A 14198-nucleotide genomic window follows, 5' to 3' on the forward strand; every position below is an offset into this window, starting at 1 on the left:
TACTACTGAACCAACCACTGCTTCTGAACCAACCACTTCTACTGAACCAGCCACTACTACTGAACCAACCACTACTACTGAACCAACCACTACTACTGAACCAACCACTACTACTGAGCCAACCACTACTACTGAACCAACCACTACTACTGAACCAACCACTACTACAGAGCCAACCACTACTACTGAACCAACCACTACTACTGTGCCAACCACTACTACTGAAACAATCACTACCACTGAACCAATCACTACTACTGAACCAACCACTACTACTGAACCAACCACTACTACTGAACCAACCACTACTACTGAAACAATCACTACTACTGAACCAACCACTACTACTGTGCCAACCACTTCTACTGAAACAATCACTACTACTGAACCAACCACTACTACTGAACCAACCACTACTACTGAACCAACCACTACTACAGAGCCAACCACTACTACTGAACCAACCACTACTACTGAACCAACCACTACTACTGAAACAATCACTACTACTGAACCAACCACTACTACTGTGCCAACCACTTCTACTGAAACAACCACTACTACTGAACCAACCACTGCTTCTGAACCTACCACTTCTACTGAACCAGCCACTACTACTGAACCAATCACTACTACTGAACCAACCACAACTGCTGAAACAACAGCTTCCTTTGAAGGAACAACTTCTACTGACCCAGTCACAACTCTGTCAGGTAAAACTTCACTGAAAGATGTAATATTGCAGTGTTGTACCTATACTTTGTTGTATGGAATGTTACTATTATATTGTCACCATGGCTATAACCAAAGGACACAGATATGTGTATTTGGATTAAAGCGATTAACTCTTGACTTCACCCTGAACTGCTTTCCATCTGTTACTGCACTTTCGTATGGGTCGGAAACTGGACTTCTCTTTCCCGAACAGTTGCTGATAAAGGTCTGAGACGAGTCATGTTATTCATGCATTTCCCGAAAAACATATGATATATACTAGCGTGATGATAACACATCGAGGTATCGCAAGAATAGAAGAGAACAGAGTATATCTTATGCAGACTTTTAATGTCGCAACTGAATATATACTTCGAAGTATAGTATTCGAGTGATCAGAATTCCAGATGTCAATTAAAGTTCGACTGTATAAACATCAACGTGTTGTATGTTCTGAGTTCGGAGATCCTCATCTGATATGCCAGAATAAAATGTATGAAAGATATGGGTGATTTCCATTTAGCGTATAAAAAGCATCTCAACAAATATCAAATGACTTGTTACACGATGTTTTACTAAGCATATGCTTGGGTCGCGTGCTTCTGTTCTGAGAGACAAATCACTTTCTTGCCGGCGTGTGAATATATTAACTGAGTTTATAATGGTGATCGAGGTCTGTACCGCCTCAAACGTGAATACACTTTCATTTTATGAACACAAATGGAAGAGCCGCTGAATGTGCTGATAAATGCAGACAGTTTAGAAAACAGGATCTGACAGAACAATGACACTCCCGATAGCACCAAGCTCATGACCTGCGTAGCGTAGTAGGCCTGGCTATATCTTGAATGCGATGCTTGATATCATTTTAGTGGTAACAGAAAAAAAAAAAAAAAAATTAACACTTTTTAACAAAACAGACTGGTATCAGCAGTATGCAACCGAGCACATGGACACATTGTTATCGTAATTCGACTCATAATGATTATGGAGGACACAAGTTTCCGGCCGTCAAATAGGCTACCGCCAATTTTCAAATCAATGTTATATCCCAAAACGCCGGTGCGACAACGGTCTAATATTTTAAGAACACTATATTTATAAATCATCAGCTAACCTGCGACTAAAATCCACATTGTTACACTATTTCTCGAGCTCTGAATATCCCGACTGTTATACTGCATCACATACGGTCACAGGGGTTCGGCGTAAAATTTTGTGTAACATATGGCATCTATGAATTTTATCGCAAGACTAAAAATCTAACATTCATTCAAATTATAAAACCGTACAAAATCGAATTTTACAAGGCTTTAGAGAGTATATAAACACTGTTTTTAATGTTGTGATATTTCACTGTTGTCGTCATACTATGATGTCAACACTGCGCTTTAAATTAGTATTCATATGGGTATGGCCAAGTTTTTATTATACAATATCATCAGTATTTGTTATAAATGAATATTTTATCTTGAGAATATCGTATAAATGTATATCAATATCATAATAATCAAAACGTGTTTGGGACTATATGTTGCCTTGGCTGACAGACTGCTTTACTGTGCACACATGTACGATAAGTAAACAATGTTATAAAGTGACGCACTTACGTCACACCGTTGCGACCGAATTTTGCAATCTGGCAGCGGGGTTTTTAATTGGGTTAACGTAAATGATTGCCAACTTTGTTGCTTGCACGGACTGATGAAGGGAGGTGAACCTTGTGCAAATGGTACATGAACTGCTTCGTAGTTCACTTCATTTTCACAAGGTTCACTTCCTTTCATCAGTCCATGCAAGCAACAAAATTTACAATCAATCCTTAAGGATAGTTAAGCTATTTTGTATGAAAGGTTGTACAAACCACACACAAGATATCAGCACATGTCAAATCAAGGGAGAGTTAAATAAAGTTCAGCCAAACCTGAACGGTATTATACAGGTGTTCCGTCCTTCTAGGACTCGTCAGTGATGGTGCTATCATACAGCTGTTCCTTCCTTCTAGGACTCGTCAGTGTTGATGATATCATATTGCTGTTCCGTCCTTCTAGGACTCGTCAGTGTTGATGATATCATACAGCTGTTCCGTCCTTCTAGGACTCGTCAGTGATGGTGATATCATACAGCTGTTCCGTTCTTCTAGGACTCGTCAGTGATGGTGATATCATACAGCTGTTCCGTCCTTCTAGGACTCGTCAGTGTTGATAATATCATACAGCTCTTCCGTCCTTCTAGGACTCGTCAGTGTTGATGATATCATACAGCTGTTCCGTCCTTCTAAGATAACTCAGTGATTGTGATATTATACAGCTGTTCCGTTCTTCTAGGGCTCCACAGTGATGTTAATTAATATAAACATTAGTTTGTATCTTACTACAATGTACATGATACTGCAAACATTTAAAAGAAAAACACATAAATATAAATATCGGTTATTTCTAAATTCATATTATGTTTTGCTTATTTCAATTTACACAAGAACCTTACACTAAAGAAATCGTTGGTGTTCTAAATTGATGATATTTCGTATTACATTATATACATATATGGCGAAGGTGATATTTTCCAAAGTTTAGAATTATATTTTAATGGCACTGAAAGAAATATAACGTCTCTGTGAGAATCATTTAAGTTGTGTCCGCTCGATGAGATGCCGCTTGGACTAATTTATAAATCTTTCTACATTTAGCAACAACGACGGCGGCACAGACAACAACAGCTGAAGCCACAACAACTGCTGAAACCACAACTGCGGTACCGACAACAACATCTGAAGTCACAACAACGGTGGCACCGACAACAACTACTCAAACAGGTAGGATATAATTTTTTATCATCTATAATAAATTGTTACTTAAAATATAACTGATACATACTAACTTATATGCAGCTAGGAAGAAACTGATAACAAAACAAAGCTTTGTAAAGAAGATTCTTCACATGAAACATATTGTATATCAAGTACATTGTATGTAATACCTTTAGATAATATATAAATTGTATAAAATGCAGGTATTGTACATTATAAGTGTAAGTTTTATATAGGTTGTATAAAATGCAGGTATCGTACATTATAAGTGTAACATTTATATAGGTTGTATAAAATGCAGGTATTGTACATCGTAAGTGTAACTTTTATCTTGTAAAAAGTTGTCGATATTGAGTCCAAATTACCATTATCTCCGAATAAACTGGAGATTATTGCTCTAATACAGATTTCAATTATGGAATGTATTCATCTTCAATTTATTGATTTTAATTTCTATGTAAAATGTAAAGTAGGAAATATGTTGCACTCACTGGAGTATTTTCAGCATGAAGGTTGAAAAGCTATGGTTGAGGTACTGTATATATGTGTAAAATCAATTACCAGATTGTATTTTAATAAGTTGTACATATTGCTAACTAACGCTACAGAAACGACCACCACGACTATGGCCTCAACAACAACAGCTGAGGCCACAACAACCGCCGCTTCGACGACAACCGCTGAGGTCACAACAACCGCTGTACCGACAACAACCGCTGTACCGACAACAACCGCTGTACCGACAACAACTACTGAGGCCACAACAACCGCTGAGGCGACAACAACCGCTGTACCGACGACAACCGCTGAGGCGACAACAACCGCTGCACCGACAACAACAACTGAAGCCACAACGACCGCTGCACCGACAACAACAACTGAAGCCACAACGACCGGTGTGCCGACAACAACAACTGAAGCCACAACGACCGGTTTGCCGACAACAACATCTCAAGCTACAACATCAACTGACGCTGTAACCACAACAACTGCCGAGACCACAACAACTACAGACGTTGTAAGTACAACCGCTGAAGCCACAACAACCGCTGCGTCGACAACAACTGCTGAGGTAACTACAACCCCTGCGCTGACAACTACTGAAGCTACAACAACCGCTGCGTCGACAACAACTGCTCAAACAGGTAAGATCATTTTGTAACATGTTTTGTAAATCGCTACTCAATACATTTGCAAATGTGTTTTCAGTTTGAAAAGGTATTGCCATGTTTCAAAGCATAACTGTGCAAAGAAGATCTGCCTTTCTTATTCTTCACATTAATTTGAATTCAAAAGAAATACGAGCTACCTTGATACAAGCGCATGAAATGTTAAGATTGTTTGTACTGATTAGGCATAAACAAAGCCACACCAACTTCACCAGGTTTATATTTTCTAAAAAGCATATGGTAAAAAATAAATCGTACATTTTATATCTAGTTAAACAGTAACATCAGCTGTCATGGTTATTTAGTATCCTAGAAACATTTGTATTCAATTGTTTTACTTAAGACATCTTGTTTCTGGAATGTATGTATTTGTCTTAAATACACTATGCGTCGTAGTTTTTTCAATCATATACATTGTACCTTTTACGGTTAAAAATCAAAAGTTCCCCTTTTAACAACATTCAATTAACACCAGTATATTTTATGTGTACTATAGCTTACAGTAGTCGCTTACCGTATCACACTGTATGCAACTCTTACCTATTTGATGGTCATCATGTGTGATGACGTAACAAACCGACTCCATTACCTAGTACTGGAACATGAAGCCTTCATTGTCGTATAATTTGGCTCATATTACTGGTTTACTGTCGGCGTAATCGTACTTAAAGCGCTTATTCATAGTTCACTTCGCGGTGTCACGCGAGCATTCCCTAATCTACAGACTGAAAACAATGGTTAATTAATATTTTCATGGCAGAGTTTGAATACATTTTGTTATCAATAAGTTCAATAACTTTATTAATGTTTTGTATATTGCTATCAAACACTACAGAAACAACAACCACAACTGCTGAAGTCACAACAACTTCGACACCAACAACAACCGTTGCGCCAACAACAACTGCTGAAGTCACAACATCAACAGATGCTGTAACCACAACAACCGCAGCCCCAACAACAACTGTCGAGGCCACAACCACAGATGCTGTAACCACAACAAGCGCAGCCCCAACAACAACTGTCGAGGTCACAACCACAGATGCTGTAACCACAACAACCGCAGCCGCAACAACAACTGTCGATGCCACAACCACAGATGCTGTAACCACAACAACCGCAGCCCCAACAACAACTGTCGAGGCCACAACCACAGACGCTGTAACCACAACAACCGTATCCCCAACAACAACTGTCGAGGTCACAACTACAGACGCTGTAACCACAACAACCGCAGCCGCAACAACAACTGTCGAGGCCACAACCACAGATGCTGTAACCACAACAACCGCAGCCCCAACAACAACTGTCGAGGCCACAACCACAGACGCTGTAACCACAACAACCGTATCCCCAACAACAACTGTCGAGGTCACAACTACAGACGCTGTAACCACAACAACCGCAGCCGCAACAACAACTGTCGATGCCACAACCACAGATGCTGTAACCACAACAACCGCAGCCCCAACAACAACTGTCGAGGCCACAACCACAGACGCTGTAACCACAACAACCGTATCCCCAACAACAACTGTCGAGGTCACAACTACAGACGCTGTAACCACAACAACCGCAGCCGCAACAACAACTGTCGAGGCCACAACCACAGACGCTGTAACCACAACAACTGCGGCTCCGACAACTACTGATAATGCTACAACAACTGTGGCACTGACAACTACTGTTAATGCTACAACAACTGCGGCACCGACAACAACTGCTGATGCTACAACAACTGCGGCACCGACAACAACTGCTGATGCTACAACAACTGCGGCACCGACAACAACTGCTCAAACAGGTAAGGGGTATTTATATTATACATGTTTTCATCCCTTGATACATACACCGAAAATCAATGTTTATCTACTCAGAGGCAAACGCCTTGAACAATTTAAGATTAATTCGCATAATAAAGTTTATATTAAACGGTATGTAATGCAAAACGGTGGCGTCATAAGCTATTGATGTTGTGTCCAAATGAACTATATATCCAAATAACCTTTATTCAATTGTTCCATGAAAAATTCAAATGTAGGAATGTATTAGTTTTTCATACATTAGGCTTTCGTAATTGATCAAGTATATTTTCTTCTGTAAATATATCATATTAAAAACAGCTGTTTCCTAGAAACGTCTATCAGGTGCTGTAGTTTACAGTGATATGTAAAAAGGGAGACTTCTTCTCATACATCATTACATTTAACAAAGACTGTTTACTTAATTTTGGCGCTAACTGCCTAAAGTGACATCATCACCTTGATGTGGTTTAAAAAAATGTTCCATTAATGGAATACAGGCACGTGCAGTTTTTCCATAGCAAAGTAATTATATTTGCTATGTATGCATCTAACACTTAATCGATGAGATTGTATTGCGCTCTGACGCGAGCATCCGCTTTAATAAAGGATGGAAACCATGCTTCATGTATAATTTCTTACGGATATTGAATGTATTTTGTGTTTGAAGCGTTTATATCTTGAACATTGTCTTGTATAATTCAAACCAACACAACAGAAATAACGACAACTGCTGAAGCTGCAACAACTGCAGCATCAACAACTGTCGAAGCCACAACAGCCACGGTATTGACAACAACTGTCTTAGCCACAACAACCGCAGCATCAACAACCACTGTTGAATCCACAACAACCGTTACGCCAACAACAACTGTTGAGGTGACAACATCAGCAGATGCTGTAAACACAACAACCGCAGCGTTGACAACAACTGCTAATGTCACAACAACTGCTGATTCTACAACAACAGCAGCACCAACAACAACTACTGATGCTACAACAACATCGGTACCGACAACAACTGCTGATTCTACAACAACAGCGGTACCAACAACAACTGCTAATGCCACAACAACTACTGATGCTACAACAACAGCAGCACCGACAACAACTACTGATGCTACAACAACAGCAACACCGACAACAACTACTTATGCTACAACAACAACAGCAGCACCAACAACAACTACTGATGCTACAACAACAGCGGCACCGACAACAACTGCTAATGCCACAACAACAGCTGTACCGACAACTACTGCTCAAACAGGTAAGGGGTATTTATACTGCACGTGTTTTCAGTTTAGCCATTCATCTCTTGATCATACACCGAAAATCATTGTTCAACTACTCTGAGGCAAACGATTGGAACGATTTGAAGAATAATTGTAATCATTAAGTTAAAGAATGTACTCCGCTTTGGTTTCCATTTTTTTTTAAGTTTGTTTTTTTGTTTTGTTTTTTTTTTGTTTTTTTTCTTTTTTTAATATTAAACAAAAGATGGACAATTCTTTTTAGTAAACATCAATCTGAAAAATGTGTAGAAAAAATCTAGGCGTCTTGTTTTTAGAACTTTTTTTTACAAGGACTTGTTCTCATATTTCATAACATTCGAACGAGTCGAGTTTTTTTTTTTCTTTAGATTTTGGCGATAATTGCCTAAAATAACATTTTAACCTTGATGGTTAAAAAAATAATAGATAAATAATATACAAGCATGTGAAGCTTTTACTTCGCAAAGTAATTTCATTTGCTATGCATACATGTATCAATCGATGAGACTGCTTTGCGCTCTGACGCGAGCATCCGCTATAATAAAGAATAAAAACCATGCTTCAGGTATTAGTTCTTACGGATTTTCTGATGAATTTTGTATTGTTATGAGTTTTATATCTTGAATATTGTTTTTATTTTATTACCGGTGCTGTAACAGTCGCGGCATCAATATTATGTATACTGTTGTTCCATGATTTATCAGTCAACAGTCAGTGAGAGTTTTAACTGTTGACACCTTAATAATCCACAAGATTCAGATCTAAAAATTCTTGAGTCAACTGTTCCGGCTCTGGTGCATTTTTTAACTCCAAAGTTGACTTTCCTTTCGCCTCACTAACCCTTACAGACCTTCTCATGACATTCTTTATATTAGCCGACTGTTTTCATTTGATACAACAAACCCCAGTGAAAAATTTCTTGAAGTCACAACAACCACTGAAGAAACAACAGCCACTGAAGCGACTACAACCACTGAAGCAATAACAAACACTGAAACAACAACAACCACTGCAGCGACTACAACCACGGAAACAACAACAACCACTGCAGCGACTACAACCACTGAAGCAACAACAAGTTCTGAAATAAAAACAACCACTGAAGCGACTACAACAACAACCATTGAAGCGACTTCAACCACAGAAGCGACTACAACAACAAAAGCAACAACAACCATTGAAGCGACTACAACCATTGAAGCGACAACAGCCACTGAAGCGACAGCAAATACTGCAGCGACAACAGTAACCAAAGCGGAAAATAAAACACAGAGCAAGTCATACCTTCGGCCGGCACAACAACTGAGGACACATCTACAATTTAAGATCAGTCACTACTATACATTTACCACAACCAACAATGCCTCACTGCAGCTATGTTTTTTTCGGCAACCACATCAAATGAAGCATGTGATTTAATGTTAGAACAATCCACTAGTTGTGTAAGACATCGTTAATGGATAGAGCAACAAAGCAAAACAATACTTCATGATGGCAAATGATTTTGTATTGTGTTCGGAATCTGTAGCAAATAATGAATGTGTACAAACATGTTCAATTGTATAGGTATTTCAAGTGCCTGTATATAGGCACAGTTAAGTTATTTCAATATGGGGCACAATGGCTGATGTGATAAGGCGTCATGGCACTTTACCATTAGTCCTCCACCTCTGGGTTGCCAGTTCGAAATCCACGTGAGGCAGTTGCCTGGTACTGACCGTACGCCGTTGGTTTTTCTCCGGGTACTTCGACTTCCCTCATCTCCAAAACCTAGCACGTCCTTAAATGTTACTGACTTTAGATAGGACGTTAAACAAAATAAACCAAACCAAATAAACCAAGGTGTTTCAATGTTTTATAGGGTAGCGGTTACAGTTATTCTATAAAAGACCCTCTCAATGTTATGAATTTTTTTCTTCCAGACATAGTAATTGCAATAGAAATATCTCACTGTATACTACACTTTGTATATCCTACACGGATCCTACGTACATCAGGTCAAATCAGAAATATCCCACCAATCTTTTTCAATAACGATTGGTAGACTCATATGTTGAGAGTGCTTCCTGCGCTTTGGTACATGTATGATAGCATGTGTGAACAAAATCATCTCACAGACGGTGTGTCGGGATATTTATAAACTTTTGGATTTTATCAATATCTTTATTACATCTGGGCGCAGTTGTTCAAATGGTCATTAGCGTAACCACTTGATTAGAGAAAAAACAATTAAACCTGGGTGTGTATTCCTTAAAACCGGCTGGTAGATTAGTGACTGATAGGAAGAAATCAGGATTTTAAAATCTGATTAGTCTAATCACCCTTCGAACATCTGGTGAAACTACAACTATCGCAGATACCACTACATCTTGTGTAACTACAACTGATGCAAATACCACAGCATCCTTCTGTAACTACTACTGCAGCTGAAACCGAAACATCGTGTGTAACTACTATACTGCGTATGTCCCTACCATTCGTAAACGATGTTATATTTTGAAGTTACTTGGCTATTTTAAGATTAACATGGTATACATTTCTGTGATCCGTCATTATATTAATAGGTCGTACATCAGCTGTTAAATGTAGAAATGAAGTAATATATATATAAATAACAGAAACCTGACTGACCTGTACTTTGAAATAATTTCCAGCCTAAGTTATATCCACACAACACTCTCTATCGTGATATGGGGACCTTTGTAATTATTTTGAAATTATTGTATTGTCGATTGTTTTAGAAACAACAACTGCAACAACAACTGCGATAGATACTAAGTCAACTGCAGAAACAACAACCGTCGCAGATGTCACTTCTACTGCCGCAGGTACAACAACATCTGGAGTAACTACTACTGCTGCAGGTACCACAACCTCTAATGTAACTACTACTGCTGCAGGTACCACAACATCTGGTGAAACTACTACTTCTGCAGGTACCACAACCTCTGGTGTAACAACTACTGTCGCAGGTACCACAGCATCTGGTGTAACAACTACTGCCGTAGGTACCACAGCCTCTAATGTAACTACTACTGCCGCAGGTACCACAACCTCTGGTGTAACTACTACTGCCGCAGGTACCACAACCTCTGGTGTAACTACTACTGCCGCAGATACCACAACATCTGTTGTAACTACTACTGCCGCAGGTACCACAACCTCTGGTGTAACTACTACTGCTGCAGGTACCACAACCTCTGGTGTAACTACTACTGCCGCAGGTACAACAAGATCTGATGTAACTACTAGTGCTGAAGGTACCACAACCTCTGGTGTAACAACTACTGCCGCAGGTACCACAACATCTGGTGTAACTACTACTGCCGCAGGTACCACAACCTCCGGTGTAACTACTACTGCCGCAGGTACCACAACCTCTGGTGTACAAAATGTAACAACTACTGCCGCAGGTACCACAGCTTCTGGTGTAACTACTACTGCCGCAGGTACCACAACCTCTGGTGTAACTACTACTGCCGCAGAGACCACAACCTCTGGAGTAACTACTACTGCCGCAGATACCACAACATCTGTTGTAACTACTACTGCCGCAGGTACCACAACCTCTGGTGTAACTACTACTGCTGCAGGTACCACAACCTCTGGTGTAACTACTACTGCCGCAGAGACCACAACCTCTGGTGTAACTACTACTGCCGCAGGTACCACAACCTCTGGTGTAACTACTACTGCCGCAGGTACCACAACATCTGGTGTAACAACTACTGTCGCAGGTACAACAACATCTGGTGTAACTACTACTGCTGCAGATACCACAACCTCTGGTGTAACTACTACTGCCGCAGGTACCACAACCTCTGGTGTAACTACTACTGCTGCAGGTACCACAACCTCTGGTGTAATTACTACTGCTGCAGGTACCACAACCTCTGGTGTAACTACTACTGCTGCAGGTACCACAACCTCTGGTGTAACTACTACTGCCGCAGGTACCACAACCTCTGGTGTAACTACCACTGCCGCAGGTACCACAACCTCTGGTGTAACTACTACTGCCGCAGGTACCACAACCACTGGTGTAACTACCACTGCCGCAGGTACCACAACCTCTGGTGTAACTACTACTGCCGCAGGTACCACAACCTCTGGTGTAACTACTACTGCCGCAGGTACCACAACCTCTGGTGTACAAAATGTAACAACTACTGCCGCAGGTACCACAGCTTCTGGTGTAACTACTACTGCCGCAGGTACCACAACCTCTGGTGTACAAAATGTAACTACTACTGCCGCAGGTACCACAACCTCTGGTGTAACTACTACTGCCGCAGGTACCACAACCTCTGGTGTAACTACTACTGCTGCAGGTACCACAACCTCTGGTGTAACTACTACTGCTGCGGGTACCACAACCTCTGGTGTAACAACTACTACTGCCGCAGGTACCACAACTTCTGGTGTAACTACTACTGCCGCAGGTACCACAACCTCTGGTGTAACTACTACTGCCGCAGGTACCACAACCTCTGGTGTAACTACTACTGCCGCAGGTACCACAACCTCTGGTGTACAAAATGTAACTACTACTGCCGCAGGTACCACAACTTCTGGTGTAACTACTACTGCCGCAGGTACCACAACCTCTGGTGTAACTACTACTGTTGCAGAGACCACAACCTCTGGTGTAACTACAACTACCATTGAAACTACCACTCGTAAGCGATGTGATTTATATGTAGTTACATGTTCCTACATATTTAAATTGTAATTATCATTTAAAACAGTATGTTGTTTGTGTTATAATGTATATCATTAAACTATTATTATGCTATTTAAATTAACATATGTTTATCTGTATTAGCTGCAATATATACATGTATAAATCCATTGTTAATGAAGACAATTATGACACGCTTGTCCTTTGATATGATTTTCTCTTACCAAGTCTTACACACAAATACTGCCCGATAGTGCAATAGTTGACCCCTCTTATGACATATGAACTTTTTTAAACAAAATGCATTGCTTATTATTTCAGAATCGACAACAGCTGCTCCAACAACTACGACTGTTATAGATACGAGGTCTACTGCAGAAACAACCACTGCTGCAGATACCACGACAGTTGGTGAAACTACAACACGTGAGCCATATTTTATTTGTAGTCAAGGTTGTCGTCATCTCAACCTAAATTATGATTTATCTTTGCGAAACATACCTGTTTATAAGATGTATATCAGGTGTGATATTCGGTTTTATTACTATTTGTTACTTTAAGGTTATTGAAAAACAAACCAGGACACGTTTGTATGCGAATACTTGAAGTATTTACGATTGCATGGATAGTTTGGGCGATATCTATATAATAGTACCTGTTACAATTAGTATTTGTGTTTTATTCCTATTATTTGAGCAAGCCATTTGAGAAATAAGAATAACTAATGCAGGAAGTGTTAAGTAAAATAATTGGGAATATAAGATGATTTTATCAAAAGAATAAAATGTTTTTCAAATATGGTACAGGAAGGATTTTTCGACTTAAGTCATCCAAACGTGATCTTCATGCACCCCTTTGTTATACTTCATATAATCACCAATTTATAGTATGATTTAATCATTCTATGAAATCTAAGAAAGTCGCATTACAAGACCTTCAAGTTAATTTAACCTATACCATGTGATATTCACGGAAAAACACAAAAATAATTTGAAATATGATATTATTGATATAAATGAAAAGTACGAACAAAGTTATACAGGTATATTACGGTCCTTCCTCAACGCTTAGGCATATGTCTGTTTATTAAACATTCTAATTAAAATCAGATGTTCACTATATCTTCATACTATACTATAGTGGAAAGTGAACTTCTGATTTTGATTAGATTGGTTTATAACGTGTAAATGCAGTAAAATGTAGCATATCGATTGTTCAATTCAATTGTTTGTTTCGGAGATATATGTAAAGTTCTTAATATATTTTCTCACTAATTTGTAAAATACACATACCTGATGTATCATCGTATATGTTACAGGTACTGAAGCAAATACAACAAGCGCAGGTACCACAACACCTAGTGTAACTACTACTGTCGCAGGTACCACAACATCTGGTGTAACTACTACTGCCGCAGGTACCACAACATCTGGTGTAACAACTACTGCCGCAGGTACCACAACCTCTGGTGTAACTACTACTGTCGCAGGTACCACAACCTCTGGTGTAACTACTACTGCCGCAGGTACCACGACATCCGGTGTAACTACTACTGCTGCAGGTACCACAACCTCTGATATAACTACTACTGCCGCAGGTACCACAACATCTGATGTAACTACTACTGCCGGAGGTACCACAACAGCCGGAGTAACGACAACTGCTGCAGATACTACAACTGTTACAGGTACATTGTCGGTTTTAGCTTTATTGATTTATCAGAAATGTTCGTGTTTCGTGATTTTGTAT

General features: G+C 39.6%; 1 protein-coding gene across 1 annotated transcript in view; it reads left to right on the forward strand.

Moving 5' to 3' along the window:
- The window catches only part of LOC117321667 (mucin-2-like), a 125060-nt gene that overhangs the window by 64007 nt on the left and 46855 nt on the right, over nt 1–14198 (forward strand). The window contains exons 14-19 of the mRNA XM_033876173.1: nt 3404–3529; nt 4132–4668; nt 5528–6496; nt 7213–7764; nt 12771–12875; nt 13768–14136. Coding sequence (XP_033732064.1) covers nt 3404–3529; nt 4132–4668; nt 5528–6496; nt 7213–7764; nt 12771–12875; nt 13768–14136 — 2658 coding nt within the window. The remainder of the gene's footprint in view (nt 1–3403; nt 3530–4131; nt 4669–5527; nt 6497–7212; nt 7765–12770; nt 12876–13767; nt 14137–14198) is intronic.

Source organism: Pecten maximus, chromosome 2 (assembly GCF_902652985.1).
Source record: "Pecten maximus chromosome 2, xPecMax1.1, whole genome shotgun sequence".
In the NCBI taxonomy this organism is placed as follows: domain Eukaryota; kingdom Metazoa; phylum Mollusca; class Bivalvia; order Pectinida; family Pectinidae; genus Pecten; species Pecten maximus.